Source organism: Rhinolophus sinicus, chromosome 1 (assembly GCF_057876585.1).
Source record: "Rhinolophus sinicus isolate RSI-liver-muscle chromosome 1, RSI-T2T, whole genome shotgun sequence".
Taxonomy (NCBI): domain Eukaryota; kingdom Metazoa; phylum Chordata; class Mammalia; order Chiroptera; family Rhinolophidae; genus Rhinolophus; species Rhinolophus sinicus.
This window is the reverse complement of record NC_142501.1, coordinates 123100582-123120519: the sequence shown is the minus strand read 5'-3', so window position 1 is coordinate 123120519 and position 19938 is coordinate 123100582. Positions and strand designations below refer to the sequence as shown.

Here is a 19938-nt window from a genome sequence, read left to right as displayed (position 1 = left end):
ATAAATTAAAAAGTGAACTGAGTAGTACTTTTTAAAAAATTAAACTCAGAAAGGAGAATCAGGGATAGTTTGAAGCAGAAATTAATGAATTAGAAAACAAACAAAAAACACAATTGTTGATCAATTCCAAAAGTAAATCCTTGGGGGAAAAAATAGAAAAAAGTAGAGAAATATCTGGCAAATCTATTTAATAAGTAAGAGATAACATAAATAAAATTATAAAGGAGAAAGGAGACATAACAGATAAGAGGAAGTTTGGGGTTTTTAAAAAAGTATGTGAGAATACTATGTGTAGTTAACTATGTGTTAATACATTTTTTCTTGGAAAAATATAAATCCAAATTGTGGGATCAGGAAGCAGTTAAAAAAAAAAAAAAAAAAAAAAAGTGGATTAAAACCAGAGAAGAACTCAAAAATCTCCTCAACTCTAGAGATTCCTCAGGTAAATTCTTGTAAATTTTGAAGGACATATAATTCCCTTTCTAAATGCATAAATGTATTTAAATGTAATTCGTTTTTATGAAGCAAATGTAATTATTATAAAATCTATCAAAAGTGGTATGCAAAGAACACTCAAAAATATAAACTCACATAAGAAGTCCAATCCAATGCCAGAATTCCTCCTTAAAATACCAGCAAATTAAATGCAATGAAGAAAGTCATTGTTAACATGATCAAGTAGATTTTATTCTAGAAATGTCAGGATATTTTTATAATAGGAAAATAATTGAAATAACAAATCATACATTTAGGTCATATAAGAAAAAACACCATTACCTCAACAGATGATAAAAATCTAATACCTTATCTTGATTAAAATTACTAAATTAAAAGAAAAATCTCCTAGTAAATATTAAACCAATAGTTAACATCATAACTTTTAGTAAGATTTTATAAAAGTAATAACGCTAATGGTAAGACAGCCAAACTATAAGTAAGAGGAGAAAGTGTAAAGTTATTTCCTTAACCTCCCATCACCACTCATTCTCCCTCCCAGAGGTAACCTCTATTAACAGTTTCTTACATATCCTTTCAGAAATTTTCCATGCACGTAAAAGTACATGACTATTTCCTCTGGAAAAAAAGAATAGAATCATACTATATATATGGTTCTGCACTTGCCTTTTTCATTGTACCCTGGACATCTTCCCACTTCAGCCCACAGACACAGATCTACCCAAATTTTTCATAACAGCTGAGTACTATTATATGAACACACTATAATTTTTCACTCATCTATGTGGAACATTTAGGCTATTTACTAGTTTTCTGCAATTATATACAGTTACAGTGACCATCCTTGAATATCTTTGCCTGTTGGTGCTGGTGTACTTATAGAATTAATGCCTAGCAATGGAATTGCTGGATCTATTTTTGGATAGGTATTTTTCCAAATTAGCATTCAAAAAGGCTGGAGTAGTTTATAACTCCACCAAAAGTGTATGCAAAAATTTTGGTAACTATTGAGGTTAGGTGATGGGTACATAAGAGTTCGTTTACTATTTGGGTTTATCTTTAAATTTCCATACTTAGTGACATAACAGTAAAGGCATTATTAAAATAAGGTATAAGGATACCTGTTATTCTTTAAAATATCTAAATGCAGAAGAAAAATTGCCTTTATTTGCAGATGATACTTTTGCCAAAAAAAGAGACTTGATTGAAAAGCTATTATAAAATAACTTAAAAATCAATAATTTTTCCAGTGACTCAACAATAGCATGTTGGGAAATTTAGAGATTAGAGATTAGAGGATAAAGATTAGAGGATAGAACATTTGTGACAACATGGATGGATCTTGAGAGTATAATGCTAAGTGAAACAAGTCAGACAGAAAAAGCAGAGAACCAGATGATTTCACTGATATGTGGTATATAAACCAAAAACAGCAAAAGAACAAGACAAACAAATGAGAAACAAAAACTCATAGACACAGACAATAGTTTAGTGGTTACCAGAGGGTAAAGGGGGTGGGGGGTAGGAGATGAGGGTAAGGGGGATCAAATATATGGTGATGGAAGGAGAACTGACTCTGGGTGGTGAACACACAATGGAATTTATAGATGATGTTATACAGAATTGTACACCTGAAATCTATGTAATTTTACTAACAATTGTCACCCCAATAAATTAAAAAAAAAGATTAGAGGATAGAGATTAGAATATAGAGGATAGAGATTAGAGGACAGAGGGTAGAGATTACAGGGTAGAAATTAGAGGGTAGAGATTAGAGGGTAGAGATTAGAGGGTAGAGATAGAGATAGAGCTAGAGAGACATATACGTACAGATAGATACATAGATATAGATGTATATAGATATGAAGATCCTATTCACCTATAAATAATATTGACAAAAAACTGGAAGGAATCTATAAAAAGGAAAGAAAAACACAAAAGCAAAAAGATTTTAATAAATTGAGAAATCTGCTATACTCTGAGATAAATCTATTTTTCAGTTGTGATTTTAACCAAAATTCCAACGGGATATTTTTGAAGTTGAAAAAATTTGTTTCTGTTTGGAGGAAAAAACAGGAGAGTAGCCAGAATACTTTTTAAAAAGAAGAATAATAATGAGATTCACTATACCAGATGTTAACACATATTATAAACCTACAATAACTACAATGATTTTGAAATCCTGAGAAAAGACTGATAAATAGATTAATATTTCAAAACAGAGAGACTTGAAAGAAAATTCAATATACCAATAAATGGAGCATCACCAATGAGGAGAACATGGATTATTCAATAACTGGTACTAGGAAAACCAGCCAATCATTTGGGAGAAAAAAAATCTGACTAGAGCTCGCTTCATACTACTGAAATACATCCTGGATGGATTAAAGAGGCAAATGAATGTAAAACTGAAACTGCAAAGGACTAAAAGAAAATGTAAGTGAATATTTAAGTGATTCTTGGATGGGAAAGAACTAACTACAAAACAATGGAAGAAACCATATAGATGTATCTGCATAAGCATTTGTATGTCAAAAAATTATAAACAATATTGAATAATAAGTTGCAAAGTAGAAAGATATTTGTCAAAAATGGCAGTATTTGCATGAAGGTCCTTAAAAGCCTTTTCAGAGAAGAAATCCTAACATCTTTTGTGCAACAAGAGCATCCTATGTTGGACATAAACTTAGAGGGAAGCACTTTGAAGAAAACAGTTAATTTGGAAGAATCATTTGTCCGATTTTTAGAATGTCATGTCTTTGTTGCCTGTTTGTATATTTTGTTTTGTTTCCACCTCTTTTCGTGTGTACAAGGTGATATTTGGATTACAGATGCTTTTTTCTCCAATTTCTTTTTCAAATGCACACCTAAAATATTGTTCCCTAGGAGGTTCACAAGATTTATCTCATTATAAACTCAGGTGTAGATACTCTTACTATCTCCATTTTCCAGATTAGGAAGACGTTGTGTCTTTGTGTCTTTAAGTATAAAATGGGCAGCAAACAAACATTAACATAAAAAAATCATTCGAAATGAAGTCATCAGAGAAGAAGCTAAGCCAAGTGAACACAAGTTAGAAAAAGAGAGGCAACCTGTAAATCTTCAAATACAGTACGCATGCTCAGCCAGGATTCTTACACCTGGCCCCCCTCCTTAGCTGTCACAGTCCACACCAGGGGTTATAGCCCAGCTTTCCATAGTGTCCAAATGAGGACAGGTCCCAGAGACCTCAGGCTGGAGAGATATAAGATTGTGAGGAAGCTGGCAGACCTGGATGGGAAACACCATCTGATGCCTGCACTGGTGCTAGCACTTAATGGAGCTTAAAACAGGGACTGTTCTAAGCATGTACTGAGTTCATAATATGCATGAATTGTCTCAGGTAACCATCAAACAACCCCAGGATTCAGGTTCTTTTATGATCTCCATTTTCCACATTAGGGAACTGAACCACAGAAAAGTTAAATAGTTTGCTGAAGTTCACACAGCTAGAAAATGCTACAAGCTAGATTTGAGCCAGGTAGTTGGAACTATAGCCCAAGCTCCTTGGCCACATTTAACCATCTACAAAGCCCTTTCAGCCACAAGAGCTCATTTGACCCTCACATCTTTGTGAGGTGGTAAGGAAATATTCTCCCCAAATTACACTTAAGGAAGTGGGAAACCAGAAATGGGTTATTGGAATTAGTAATCTTTTTTTTTTTTCTCCTTTTTTTAAATAATCTGAAAGAAGCTGACAGCAGAGCATGGATGGACATGTGATAAGGAGTGACTGGAGAGAAAACAAGGCTTAAGGGCTTGGATTAGAGGAAGAAATGCCCTAGACTTTAAGTGGATTAAATACAAGATGCATGGAGAAGAAGGGACCTGGGAACGGGAAGAAGGGACACTCCTGAGCACAGTGAGAATGAAAATCATTTCAGCTCATGAGCCATGAGTTCTAATGAAGCTGGATGACAATCAGTGAAAGGAAGCATCCACAGCATTCCCATCATGTTGAACTCGGCCACTGTCCTGAAATATTAGCTCCCATTCCAGGTCATTGTTTGTCTAAGAATTCTGTCATTAAACTTATGTCTCTGTTGATTTACCTAGCCTTTGTTAGTTTAGCTAATAAGGCTAGAGGTTGTGTCTAAACCTCCACTGACGCTCCCATTGCACACTAGGATTTTCACCCAGTTTTTAAATAGAATCATGATAGTAAAGTTTATACAAATACTTCTAGAATTTGCTTACATAGAACTAAAAGAGTATTAATTAACTTCTGAGCTTGTTGCCTGCTTTTTTATTTCATTATTTTTTATTCCACAATATTGTGAATTCAAAGAAACTTCACAAGAAGCATACATGTTCTGAGAAATTTACTTTTATAAAATGATCCCTGTTAAATGCATTGGAATCCTTTTGCTATATGACTGTTGCCCACTCATTTATCTGATTTTGTTCAAGTCTCTATTGATAAGTATTAGAAAAGATATCAAAATGTTCTCAAAGTCAATATGCATCATCAACAGCAAGGGTAATTCTTTTACCTACTGTAAATTATAGCATTAACCTCAAATTTTATGTAATGTCATCGTTTCATAAAATTTATAAGAACATTGTAAGAATATTGTATTTAGGTATAAACATTTTCATAAATTTCCATCTAAATCCTTTTTCAGAAGTAAATTCTATGCATTAAGCCTTTCCTATTTTCCCTTTCCTGCTCCAAACATGCATTCTTTCCTTCTATAATTTTTTGTCATTGAAATACATCAGGGACCTGTAGCAACCGAACATATTTCCAGTATTTGATCACAAATAGTTAAAAGAAAAAATTGGGGGATAGTTCACATTGAAAAATCTGGCTACACCTCGGGGGGAAAATAATAAAAGGCACCCTTAATCCTGGTTCTGAAAACAACATTGTTGTGTTTTTTTATTTTGTTTTGGGGTTTTTATTTGTTTTATTGCTGGTGCTATCGTGAATGAACTATAGGATGATTCGTCCAGTGAGAATTTGAATGCTGGTAGAAAACGGTACAGAAAATCAAGGTGAGTTGAAGGAGAAAGAGAACAGGGGCTTGTGAGGAAAATGCAGTCAGGGGCCCCCAGATGGCTCAGCTGGTTAGAGCGCCAGCTGTTAACAGTGTTGCTGGTTTGATTCCCACATGAGCCAAAGAGCTGCACCCTCCACAACTAGATTGAGACAACGAGCTGCTGCTGAGCTCCCCTTGGGACTGGATGGCTCACTTGTTTTGAGCATGGCTCACTTGTTTTGAGTGCAAGCTCTTAACAAGGTTGTCAGTTTATCAGTCACTGGACTTGAAGCTAAGCTGCACCCTCCATAACTAGATCAAAGGACAACGACTGATGGGTCCTGGAAAAACACACTGTTCCCCAATATTCCCCAATAAAAATTTTTTTTTAAATGTGGTTAGAAAATGGAAAGAGATGTTCTCTGAATGCAGGAAAACAAACATAACAGGTTTGAACTCTTATACTTGAAGCCTGCTAAAGGCCACTGAAGGCCAGTGACATATGACACCAGGATGGGAGAAGAGCCCAGGGTGAAAAGTTTTCTAACTTGACTATTAAATTGATGTAACTCACTGACGAGTGTGCCCACTTGGGATTTTAATTACTGTGACATCTGTTTAGTAAAGTGTATTACTAAATAGGGATCAAATACAGAGATCAAATTACATGGGGAGGAGAGTAAAGATGATACTCATGACTCAGAAAGGAGAGCTATCAGCCAGGCCAGTGGCGGGAATCTATCTCAGCTTTGCATCTCACCAACAGAGAGCAATTATTTTAGATGTGGAGCTGGTTGGCATCCTAGGTCATGAATTTAATTAAATAACTCTCAAGTGGCAGAAACAGAACAAACCACTGTATTTAATTGTCAGTAATACACACTGCAAATAAATATTCCAAATTCCTCTTTTCCTTTCCTCCTCCCACACAGATTTGGTGTAGTTTTCTTAAATTCACAACTTTCTTCCTAATTTAGCCTTTCCTTCCCAGTAGCATCCAATAAACTCATCTAAATATGTGGCTTGAACCAGAGACAAGATTTGCTTTCCACGTTCTCACAATGAAATACTTGGGACGATGTTGAAAAAAGGGAAGGATTAAGTCACCATTTGAGTTCCTACCTTGGGCTCAGTAAAAGAGGCAAATAATTCAGAGAGCTATCCTGGAATCAAAGAGAAGACTAAGTGGCCTTCTTGCTGGCAATTTCAGCATCTTTGAAGGTAAAGAAAAGCTGAGGTAGGGAGACTCAAAACAAGTAGTTGGGGGTGAGAACTGCAGGAGAGATTCCCAAACAGAGAAGAGGACAAAGAGAATGCATTCAGCTTTTGAAATGAGTGTTTAAAAATCAATTTTACTCAATGTGGCCCCTGGAAGCCTTTTGCTGAGCTCCGGTCAACAGTTGGCAGCCTCTTGTCCATAACTGATTCTCAGCAGAAAGGTGATTGTCGTGCAGGGGACCCTGCTTGCTGCGCCATTTGTCGTGCGGGGCGGCCTGTGGGGTCTCTGGTCCCGCTCCCCACATAAGAACGCAGGATATGGTGAGGCCAAAAAGGAACACTGACGGAGCCATAGGTAGGGGAGTCATACCACTATGGTCTCACTGGAGGCTGGGCCCACCGGACGCGCGACCTGCCGTCCACCCCTCCGCCAACCGACTGACGACTCTCCTCCACTCTCCTCAACTCTGTTCCTCTACTCTCTTCCGCTCTCCTCGGCTCTCCTCGGCTCTCCTCGGCTCTCCTCGGCTCTCCTCGGCTCTCCTCGGCTCTCCTCCGTAGCCGCAGCAGTTATACTAGCAGCCAATCGGCTAACCGGCCACAGCCGATGGCCAATCAGCCACAGCTGACGGCCATCCACTACCCGAGCCAGCACCTTTCCACGTGAGGCCGAGAGCCTGTAAACTACTTTCTGGTGCTCTGTCCCCACAGTGATTGTTCTTAGGGCCTTCATCCCAGCTCTCCATTCAGCTTTCCTTGCCACATCTCACCACTTCCTTCAGTGACACCAGCATCCAACTTAGATACACTGGTTTCCTCTGAAATGCTTTCCTTCTCTTTGAAAATAATGGACACCAACTGGAGAGCACTTAAGTAAAACTAAACATGCTGGACAAATACTTGGGTATCTCATGGAACCCAAGGAAGAGTTGAACAACTAAGCCTTCCTCAGGGAGAGCTGGCCCAGGGCAGTTCCCAGGACCTCAGAGGCTGAAATCCACTAATTCGTCCAAAGAACTGCCATTGACTTAGCTACCAACTCCCAATCACTGACTCTATGTTAAATCCAAAATTCCCAGGACAATCTGATACACAAACACACACACACACACACACACACACACATACACACACACACACACGTATGTATGTATGTATTCAAGCTCATACTGTTTAATGAACTCTGAAAATCATCCTACTGTGGATTCATTCCTTTGAAACTGGTCCGTTTTGTTACCATTTTAAAGTCCTAAGGAGAAGATCTATTAATACTTCAGGCACTAACTTGAATTGAGTGGATGTGGTTGACAGCACAGCCAGATTCTGATGCTGAATGTGACCAAAGTGGCAGCAGTCCTGACAGAATAGAGTTTGAAAAGAGCCTGTTCTTGCTTGGGTGAGCTACACTTTCAAAATGTGCTTGCCAAAGTCCCCTCAAAGGGTACCAACAACTAGGCTGGCTTTTGGAACTCTGCAGCAGCATTCATTCATTCAGTCATTATTTATTGATCGCCCACTGATTGGCAGGCAACTATGCTCAAGTGATATGCTGGCTGCAAAGATGCATGGTTCCTGCCCTCATGGCACTTAGACCTGTATCTCTTGTGTGAGCAACAATGTAAAGGCTTCTAAGAATAATTTTTTTACATACGTACTGTAAAGCATGGTCTCTGGTCCCGGTCTCAGCGGGTAGACACAGAATATGGTGAGGCCAAAAAGGAACATCAACAGAGCCATGGATAGGGGAGTCATACCACTGTGTTCCTGCTGGCAGCTGGGTTGGAGACACAGGAAGCAGGATCCACATGACCCACAATCACCATTCGCTTTTCTGCCAACCCCCTTGCCAGTGTAGCCACAGCAGTTATATTAGTGGCTAATGGCTAACTGGTTACAGATGATGGCCAACTAATTACAGCTCATCAGCTGATGACAGCTGATGGCCATCTAATAACTGAGCCAGCACATTTCAACCCTTGTGCTGCTCAGATGTACTTGCTCTTCTTACAGTAACTTCTCCCACCTGGTAACCAGCAACTCTAGGACTCTGGTTAGCCTTTATTGCTGAGGAAACACAAGAAGATTAGTGGGAAAACTACAGCTGCTGAAGCTACAATGAATCTCAAGGCTGAAGTAACTGATATTTTGTTCCATTCTCCACCACCCATTTTAAAATTGGCACAGTCTCAGCTAGCACCCATACTAGTCGAGGCAGATCACACCATAGTTGTGAATACCAGCACAATAGTGGCAGATGATGTGGGGATCTGGGCCACCAGCTGGTACAACTTTATTTTGTCCTCTGGCCCTACTCATGCCCAATCAAGTGGCCCAATGTCTGCCACTTCCATTTTGGATTGCTGCTGAGCCCACCCAGCTTATCACTTGCTGGATCTGACAGAACCCAGCTCATGATGACTATATCTGGCTTCAGGTTTACTTGGTGTCTCATGGTCACATACCCCATTTCAACCAAGGCCCATCAGTCTGTAAGAAATTCTGTTCGAATGGTGTGTAGATCTTCACTAGAGATGGTACGACCTTGCTCCAGAATCCTAGGATCTATGCTGTGGTTTTCCTATTGGGAACACGGGTAACTCTACATGACATCTTCCCCACCACAGATCCCTTTAATACCATAAGGTTTGCTGAGTTACATGGCAGGGCTTCTTGCATGGGTGCCTAGACCTGCTGTCTTTTACAAGCTCTGGTAGAAGGGTTGAAATAATATTCTGAAGTGTATGGGAAATAACTATTGAATACACCTAATGGAGGTCTTTCAGTCTTCATTCTCATGGGACCAACCTCTCCTTCCTTCAACCAACCTACTAACACACAGATCTTGAGACTAACAATCTTTTACCTCTTTAGAAGTTTACCAATAAAAACTACGCTTTAGCCCAATTCGGGGCTCAGTCCTTGAGGCTGGAGTCCCTTAGCCCCGCTTGCACTCTATTCTGGGTTACTGTCTTTTCTTAGCCCTGCGCTGCCCTTCTCGCTCCCCGCAACCCTCATCATGTGGGATGCGACATATGGCAGTTGTGGAATTTCCATTTTATTTAGTGGGAGCTGTTAAGTTCCCCAAACGTCCAAGAGCCATCCTCATACCAGGGGTCCTTGCTCAGGTGATAAATCCTGTATCTTGCCAGAGTGTTTGTATTATCAGTATATTCTCCCTAACCCAACTCTAGTCAATCTTCTTCTTGATTGTACTGCTAGGTTTTGCGACGAATTTTTCCCTTTTGTGTGGTCACACAGCAGCCTAGTCGTCTGTCCCCCCCAATCTTTCCCTAAGGAAAGAAGAATCTGTGGGACTGTGCCTCTCTGGGATTGAGTTTATAATATCCTGAGTCTCTCCATCTGGTCTTCAAGAGAAGGGTCTGCGGTCAACGACAAGTAAGAATCCTCACGGAAGGGACAACTCAAGCCAGACGGGACCTGTTGAGACCCCAATGAGCTGTTATAAGAAATAATAGGAAGGAGCCTTGCCCCTCCTTCCTCTTGTTCTTGTGGGAAGCTGCTGCCTGCCTCTGCTATTTCCTCTCACCTTATTGTGAGAGAGGCCCATTAGAGCGATAAGATCAAGCTCTCTCTTCTCAGCTCATGGAACAGTTTCACCATGAGAGACTCTCACCCCCAGGGAGGTGCATACCGCACCTTAGTCATCTTAGGACGAAACATGCTTTGGCTGCTTTGGGACAAATAATGGGGTATTGAAATCATTTTTTTGCAATGGTGTAAGAGTTTCACAGACCCTGCCTCTAATCATGTGATGTTCATTGTAGGTAATCAATAAATACTGTCAGTGACCCGATTCGGGGCTCCAGTCTCTTGAGGCTGTGAGTCCCTTGGTCCTCTGTGATTTAACTGTATATGAGTCTCTGTCTCTTTATTATGGTTTAACCCTCGCCACCTCCCTCGTCTTCCCACGGCTTGTGTTGTGCAGGTTGCAACACTTTTGTGTGCAAAAAAAGGTACTACAATGGTCTGTCAATCAGGACTATCCCCATCCAGCTTCCAGGATGAAGAAAGGTGAATGGAGCCCCAGCAGAGTTGCTTTTCAAAGATCTGCCATCTTGCAATAATGATATAATATTCTTGATCCACTCTTAAAAATCAAAATTAAGAGGCTATATGGATTATTCCAAAATGTACTTTGCTTTTGCATAAATAAAATGTTCCCTGATTTCGTCTTACATTCCGTGTTTACAAATGCAAGGATAATAGCTTAATTAGTGTCTCTGCTAACTTAAATTGCAGGTTTCACTGTAGAAGGTACTTTCTGTAGGGAAATGGGAAATGAGGGAAGAAGTAAGCCCAAATGTTTCCAGGTTTTGTAACAAAATGCTGATTCTTTTTAAAGAAATTAACTTCAACTCTGTGGTTTTTAAAAATGAATTGCTTCCTACAACAGCACTGTTTATCTGGAATTCTCCTCCAAACCCCATTTACAAAAGTGAAAAGAAGAATAGCAAATGTGATCTATTGAGCACTTACGTGCACAGTTGTACAGGTTGTGTATTGCACAAGGGTACCAGCACATCTAAGGGGTGTGGTTGACATTGTAGACATCATTATTTGCATATTTATTAAGAAAATTTTCCAGCAGATGGCAGTAAAATCTTGCTCAAACAAAATCAGAATATTACAATTTCTGCCAAATGGAAGTAAAGCGTCTTAAGGACTGTACGCCTTCTTCTAGTCATGTAAAGATCTCACATAGACTCCTGGTGGCACTGCTTTCTACACTCCCGGGCTTACGCTCACCTACCCTTGTTTAATCCTCAAGAGCCTAGGAAATGGGTGCTGTTAGCAACTTGCCTAAGGCCACTGAGTCAGGGTGTAGTAATTTCAAGAGTGTAATGTGGGGCTCTAACTCTAGAGCCTGTCCTCTTCTGCACTGAGCGATGATATTTCAGAAAACTATGGCCTGGGGATTTAAAGAGACTTGACCAGAGAATCTTGCTGCCCTGCTGCTCATCCAGACTGCCACCTGTTCTATGTGTGCTGACCACAGCAGCGCTGGATGCCACTGGGGGCTGCAGCGAGCAGGGCATGTAACATTCATCCAAGAAAATGGTCATTTTGAGTTAGTAAAGAAAAAAAATGGGAGGATGATGACATTCTCTTTGGTATTTTAATTACATTTATATGATTTAAACTATACATGCTACAGAAATTCAAAAACTAGAGAACCCAATATAGGTTACAATATTTCTCAGAGTTGGAATTCTTTATATGAAAAATATATTGAATAAACACCATCAATAATGCATAAATTTTATATTTTAGTATAAATTTTAGCAAGACTGCATTAATTCTATATACAAGGTCAGACAATTAAGTTCACGAACTCATCCTAGAAAAAGAGCTACATAACTTATTGCTGAGTATCATTATGGTCACCTTCGAAGTACTCCCCTTGGGAAGCTATGCACCGTCGCCAGTGCCTAGTCCACCCTTCAATGCAATTTTGGAACTCTTTTTCTGGAATGGCCTTCAGAGCTGTCATCGTGTTATCCTTGATGTCCTGATTGTCATCATAATGTCTTATTTCAATATTTCCTTTATCTTCAGGTAAAGACAGAAGTCATTAGGGGCCAGATCATGTGAGTAGGGAGGGTGTTCCAATACAGTTATTTGTTTACTGGCTAAAAACTCCCTCACAGACAGTGCTGTGTGAGCTGGTGCATTGTCGTGATGCAAGAGCCATGAATTGTGGGAGAAAAGTTCAGGTTGTCCAACTTTTTCATGCATCCTTTCAGCACTTCCAAATAGTAAACCTGGTTGTTTCTAAAGTTGGTACAAATTCATAATGAATAATCCCTCTGACATCAAAAAGGTTAGCAACATCATTACAACAAGTTAGCAAACTTAATTCTCCTACCTCGTACATGGGAAAGGTTTTTTAAAATGCATAAATATCTGCATCAAACCATTTTGAAAAATAATATATTGGTATAATATTCTTGATCTAATGTTGTAAAACTGGTAAGTCATACATAGCACTCAGTTTAAAATCTCTATAACAAATTCTAATCAATCATTTATAAAAGGAGGCCATTTATAAGTATATTATATTGACCCCTAATTTATCACTAAAGAGAGGTTATACCTAAACACACTAAAATAAACAGAAAAGTGAAAACTACATCTTCTGTGAATCAAGAAAACTGCTATAAACTTTTGCTTTTTATTTAAAATAGCATATATAGCATGAATACACTTTTCTAAATTTATTTGTATCTGTGCAAGGCTCAGAGAGGAATTTGGAATTATGTTAACTTGATGATAATTGTTTTCTGGGTTGTGAGATTTGCAGTGAAATTTTTGCTTTTTTATCCTTTCTTATAATGCCTAAATTTCTAAAAAAAGAAAAGAAAAAAAAAACTGACTGATTTTCATGAACACAATAAAACTCACCATACTTTAAAGCAATTGTCACTGAATATGTGTCTAATTTTATTGCTTTTAGAAAAAACAGTGAACTGGTAAGTGGAATATTTATAGTTAAGACTTTAATTTGATCTTTTAAATCTCTGAAACAGAACAGCTACAAATCGTTTATTTCTAGACAGTGAATTTTGTGGCAAAATAAGCCAGAGTGTACACAAGCCTCAACATTTGCTAGCACCTGACTTAATCAAAGGGTTGGCGATTTGAAAACATAACAGACAAATCCTTCATTCTTTCAAGGTTAATTTTTTAAACTTACCATCTTGGATTGAAGAGAGCCTCATCCAGGTCAGGGTTTATGTTAAACAAGACCTCAGATCAAGTTTAGAAACAAGCAAATGTTCAATCCATCTCCTTTCTTTAAGGAGATGGTATGAGAGGAGAAGTTTAGAAAAACAAGTCAATTTCCTGTAAATATGAGGTTGTCATTTGTCTTATATACTAAATGAAGTATGCCTGTTTTGTGTTCATGTCTTGTGCCTATTTTACTCCTTGTGTCTGGGTGAATGTGTTTATATTAGAAAACTCCATGAGGGCAGGAAATGCAGCTTTTCTTTACTATAAATCATTTGGTATAAACCCACTTATCTAAGAGTATGGGGACTGGTCTGCCAATGCTTAATTTTTGGCCCAAACATATAATCTGTCTGTGACAGTCATTGCCCATAAATCACATGTCGGTTTGCACAGAATGGAACAGTTTACAAAACTGTCATTGCAGGTTATTTTCACAAGCATCTTATTAGTAAACTGACTAACAGATATGACTAGAACCCAGATTTTCAACATCTCTTTCAAGCACCACTGATATGCACTTCACAACAGGTGAGTGAATAATAATAAGGGTCAACCAATAATAAGATTCAACAAATTCTATTCCTGAAGTTCCAGAAATAGGAGGTGTGATCAAAAAATACAGTGAATGTCTAAATTTAAAAAAAAAAAAAAATCATTACAGTAAAAGACACATTGCTGTCAATACCCCTCAAAATACTCCCCCTCACTTCGAACACACTTATCCCATTGTTCTTGCCACTTTCTGAAGCAGTTCTGGAAGTCCTCTTTCATGAGTGTCTTTAGTTGCACTGTTGTGGCTGCCTTGATGTCCTGAATCAATTCAAAACATTTTCCTTTTATGGTCATTCTGACTTTAAAGAAGAGCCAGAAGTTGCATGGTGCCAGAACCGGTGAATAAGGTAGATGAGGATACACTGTAATGTTTTTATTTGACAGAAATTGCCGTACAACAGAAGAGATGTGTGACATGGAGCGTTGTCATGATGGAGGATGATTTACAGCACACTTTAAAGCACACCTTCTCTCAACCATAGTTCACACCCGACTGACTGCACCAAACAAGTTGAAACTTGTCACACACTGTTACTAAGGTTTGACGTGCCACTTCCCGTATTGAAGATCCCTGCCATTCTGTTGGATGGCACTTGGCAGCAGCATTCACCATAGTTTTTTATCACACCTTGTAAATTGTTCAGCTAAATGAGATATCCTAATGATAGTTGAATTTTAAATAAACTGCAGAGGGAGGGGGAGTATTGGGACAGGGGTTGGTCTGCCTAGAGAATTGGAATTGACAAAATTCAAACCAGGGTGAAAATACCAAAGAATGTCATCAATAAGAGACATTAATTTTGGTCTAGCACAAAATAATTTTTTATATTTTAAAAAGTCTCATAATGGACTTTTCAAAAAATAAAGCTTCATTTTGCTTTAAATATTCTATGTCAAGAAACATTTCATAGCCTAAAATTTCCAAATTGCATATGATCAAAGTATGGCACCCATCCAAACATCATTATTACCTTCTTAGTTTAATTACTTTTATTACTTTCTTAGTTTAATACTATTCGATAAGTATGAAATGATGTATGAAGTGAAACCCTTCAAGTTCAACATACAATGGCAAGAAATACATAACAGGAAATTTATTATTCCTATAACATTCGAGGAGGTTTTATCCTAGATAGACCAGTTTCTTCATTACTAACATAGTTATCTAAGAAAAAGGTTTTAATAAAGAAAGATGAAAACTACCTTTATTTTTTCAGATTGTTAAAAGGTTCATAAGACAAGTGGGCAGGCAGGGCGGAGAGGAAGGAAAGTTACAACACTGGGAATAAAACATTTTCTTATGCAGTGAGTCGAAGAAATTACTGCAAGGAAACAAAATAGGCACAAAGTATTAAAAAGTCAAACTAATAGCAATCGTAGGCTTATATGAGGCAAAAATAAATGGGACAATCTTGGGTATAATAACATTTAAAAAGATGTAACAAAGTTATGCACTGTTAGGAAATGATGACAGAGAAGAATCCAGAAAATACCAAAAATAAATGGGTGGGATCCTTTTGAGAAGGAAACCTGAAAGTTGGCCAGATTGGAAACATTGTGGCCTAGGGGCTCCCTGGTTATCATTCACCTCCTCTCCTATCATTAACCTTCCAGGGATATCACTGTAAAGATCTCCCTTTAAATTAAAAGACACACACACATGCCGACTATCCAAGATTCCTAAATCTAATGACATATTCCTCAGGGTCAGAAACATTTAAGATAGGAAAAATGAAAAGGACAATACTAATGCTGTTTTTATGTAAAATTTTATTTGAACCCCTCCCTGCCCCCTTTTAATTCCCTAAGTAAAGATGCATATAAAGTCTGAGCCTGATGGTATTCTTTTCTAATTATATCTTAAATCTCTGAAAATGTGACTTTTAAAACTTGGGTAAGTGAAGCTAGGACCAGGGAATACAGATGACTCATTTTACATGCCTACTTCCTTGTTTATTCATGAATAGAGCTAGAATAAGAAACCTTTCAGTGAAAATGGAAAGCATGTCTGCAGTAATATAATGCTTAATGTTGACTTCTATCCTCTCCAACCCCTTGAAAGGTAAGGAACAGTTTAGGTAGGGTAAGAAAAGAGTCTAGAAAACTTGGGATAAGGGGAGAGTTTCCTAAGTTCTTAAGAAAATCTGACAGGTTATCCATTGATTCTGTGTGTTCAGTTAATGCATTTATGTCACCAGCAACAGAGTCTCTTTCAAGTGCCCTCTGCTTCTGTTATCAATTTCCCCTTTCAATTATTTCCTTTCTATATTCTACTGTAGAATTTGCAAGGCTAGCTTTCCTTGCCTAAGCTTATAAGGAATTGGCCAAAATACTTTGAGTTTTTGAATACCATCTTTCATCTGTACCTAGTTGGGGGTGTGTGCGTGTGTGTATATATGTTTATATGTTTTTTAACAGAACGATAACAAATGTCTTAAAACCCTTTAATGTCTTTTTAAAATTCTATGTTTAGAGAAAATCTTGTATAAATGACCATTAATAATCTCTCACATATACAAACCACTAATTTTTAAAGTATTACATAAATTTAGAAAATATTATCCAAAGGTATTTCACATTGAATAAATCTAGAATGTACTTAGTTCAAATATTTAGAAAGAGCTTTAATAATTGTTATTCATATGTATTCTGCTGTAATTCAAGTATAAAAATACAACTTTGCTTAATTAATAATTGGTTGGTAGCTGTCCAGTCTTTGCAGAAGTATATCTGAATATCCAGGAGAATAATACCTGAAAAAGAAAATTTTCTATGAGATACCTGTGAAAAGATTCAGCACAATAGGCACAAAAGATGCAATATAAGGTATTTATCTGCAATAATTCTATGAATGAAATTTCATATACACTGAGAAAAAGTACACTCTAGTAATTCTTTCTGTACAAGGATAGAGACTATCAAAAAAGAGAAAACCTGTAGGCAGTTGAGGATAAGGAGGGATATTGGCTGCACAGATTCCCTTCATTGGAGTGAGGGATTCCAGCCCTAGACACCAGGCTCCCCGGCCCAGAGTACTGGTGCCAGGAAGAAGAGCCTCCATAACATCTGGCTGTGAAAAACAGTGGGGATTCTGACCATCTGAGTGGGACAGAAGGCTGCAGGAAACTCAGAGGTCCTCTTAAAAAGCCTGCACACAGACTCACTCACTCCCAGGCACTCACCCTGGGTTCTGGCTGAGGGATGGTGACTCAGGGCACATTGAAGGTATATTGGGGTCAGACTGAGGTATGTGGCTGTAGGGTGAGGGCTGGAGGATAGTTGCCATTTTCCCTGTGTGAAGTCCTTCTCCTGTGCAGCGTGCATGGAAGGCCCCATGTCTTGAGCCCTCCCCCCCAAGCCCATGGCCAAATCTGAATCTGAATTGGTCTGGTGAGCTCTGCTGCTCCACCCTGCAGACTCCCTGGGTCCCCACCCTACTCAATTTCCTTAATGCAAAAGGCACTTCCTTGGTGAGAAGCCAGCCCCATCCACATTGCACTCTTTCTTTGAAAGCTATCAGAGTACATGGGTCCCAGGCAGGCAGCAACTGGCCTAGGTGTGCTCTGAGACTTCTGCTGAGTAGCTCCAGGCTCAGCACTGTCACCAAACCAGAATCTACATTAACCTGGTAAACACAACTTTCCCATTGTAGTGACTCCCTGAGACCCTGCTTCACCCAACTTTCATATCTTGTGAGACTTTATCAGTGGCTGGACCTTAACACATTGCATACGGATCACGAGAATCTTCACGAGAGATTTAAACCCCGCCGTACGCAACGTGTTAAGGGAGCCAGCATGTGACAGCAGGCCTCAGGGTGTCCCAGCTTTTTACAGAGCTACCCTACGCCCAGTCCTGGTGGCAGCTGTACTTGGCTTGCAGTGTGACCTCTCCCACGTGCCTCCAGGTTTATCAGACGCAGTGAACAACCACAGATTTCTTTGTAGCTCCTGCCAGGCAGTCCCCGGCTGGTCACAGGCAGTGGGTGACCTGAGCATGCACCAGAGCCCCTCCCCAGAGTCCCCAGAACCAACATACCTGGAGGTTGGCTTCAGGCCACAGCAGAGCACCACCCTATTAGCCCCACATGCAGCACACACAAAGGGCAGTCTCAACAGGCACCAGAGCCTGCTGGGGTGAATCTCACTCAGTGGGTGAAGCTCCCCACACAGTATTCCATAAACTGTGGATGTGGCCAAACCCCACAGCAACCAGCCTGAGGGCCAGTGCCACCCACTGATGTGCCAATATCTATCAAGACTCAACTATAACAGGAGGGCACACACAACCCACACAAGGGACACTCCTAGAGTATCCAGAGCAGGTGACCAGGGAGACTATGCCAGGGGCCCACAGGGCACCTACTATATAAGGCCACCGGACCAAGACTGGGATGTAGCAGATCTCCCTAATATATAGAAACAAACACAGGGAGGAAGCCAAAATGAGGAAACAAATAAATACATCCCAAACGAAAAACCAAGAGAAAACTCTAGAAACAGAACTAAACAGAATGGAGGCAAGCACCCTACCAGAGATATAGTTCAAAACAATGGTTAAAAGGCTGCTCAAGGAAGTTAGTGAGAACTTCAACAAAGAGATAGCAGGTATAAAAAAAGACATAGAAACCATAAAAAAAGAACCACTCAGAAGTGAAGAATACAATAACTGCAATGAAGAATGCACTAGAAGAAATCACCAGTAGACTAGATGAAGCAGAAGATCGAATCAATGATTTGGAAGACTAGCAGAAAACACTCAATTAAAATAGCAAAAAGAAAAAAGAATTTTTAAAAAATGAGGATCGTATAAGAGACCTCTGGGGCAACATGAAGCATCACAGGGGTACCAGAAGGAGAAGAGAGAAAGCAAGGGATTGAGAACATATTTGAATCTATTTGAAGAAATAATGACTAAAATCTTTCCTAACCTGATGAAGGAAACAGACATACAAGCCCAGAAAGTACAGAGAGTCCCAAACAAGATGAACCCAAATAGGCCCACACCAAGATACATCATAATTATTAGGTTGGTGTAAAAGTAATTGCGGTTTTTGCAATTTTTTAACCTTTTAAACCCCAATTTCTTTTGCACTAACTTAATCAAATGCCAAAGGTTAAAGACAAAACAAGAGTTCTAAAAGTAGAAAAAGGAAAGCAACTAGTAACTTATAAGGGAGCTTCCATAAGATTGTCAGCTGATTTCTCAAGAGAAACTTTGCAAGTCAAAAGAGATAGGCATGAAATATTCAATATGATGAAAAGCAAGGACCAACAACCAGCAAGTCTATCATTTAAAATTGAAGGACAGACAAAGAGCTTCCCAGACAAGAAAAATCTAAAGGAGTTCATCACCATCAAACCAGTATTACAAGGAATCTCAGAGGGACTTTTTAAGACAGAAAAAAAAAAAAAAAAAAAAAAAAAGACCACAATTATGAATAATAAAAGGCAATAGCTGCATATCTATCAACAATTACTTTCAATGCAAGTGGGTTAAATGCTCCAATCAAAAGACATAAGAAGGCTGAATGGATAAGGCTATAACAAGAGACAAAGAAGGACACAGCAATCCCACTTCTGGGTATTTATCCGAAGAAACCCAAACCACTACTTTGATATGACGTGTGCATCCATATGTTCATTGCAGCATTGTTTATAATGGCCAAGATGTGGAGGCAGCCTGGCGTTGATGAAAAAATGGATAAAGGGGAGGTGGTACACATATACAACGGAAAATTGCTTGGCCATGGAAAGGAATGGGTTCTTGTCATCTGCGGCAGCATGGATGAACCTGGAGGGTATTGTGCTGAGTGGAGTGTCAGACAGAGAAAGACAGATGCAATGTGATTTCGCTTTTATGTGGAATTTAAAGAACAAAATAAACAAACAAACAGAAACAGACTCATAGATACAAAAAACATTTTGATGGTTGTCAG

The 19938-nt window shown here is 38.9% G+C and overlaps 1 protein-coding gene across 1 annotated transcript in view; it reads right to left on the bottom strand.

Annotated features, from left to right (window-relative positions):
* Positions 1-16430: 16430 nt before the first annotated feature.
* The window catches only part of LOC148759251 (sperm-associated antigen 6), a 72884-nt gene continuing 69376 nt past the window's right edge, over positions 16431-19938 (bottom strand). The window contains exon 11 of the mRNA XM_088789164.1: positions 16431-16753. Coding sequence (XP_088645290.1) covers positions 16684-16753 — 70 coding nt within the window. The 3' untranslated portion in view covers positions 16431-16683. The remainder of the gene's footprint in view (positions 16754-19938) is intronic.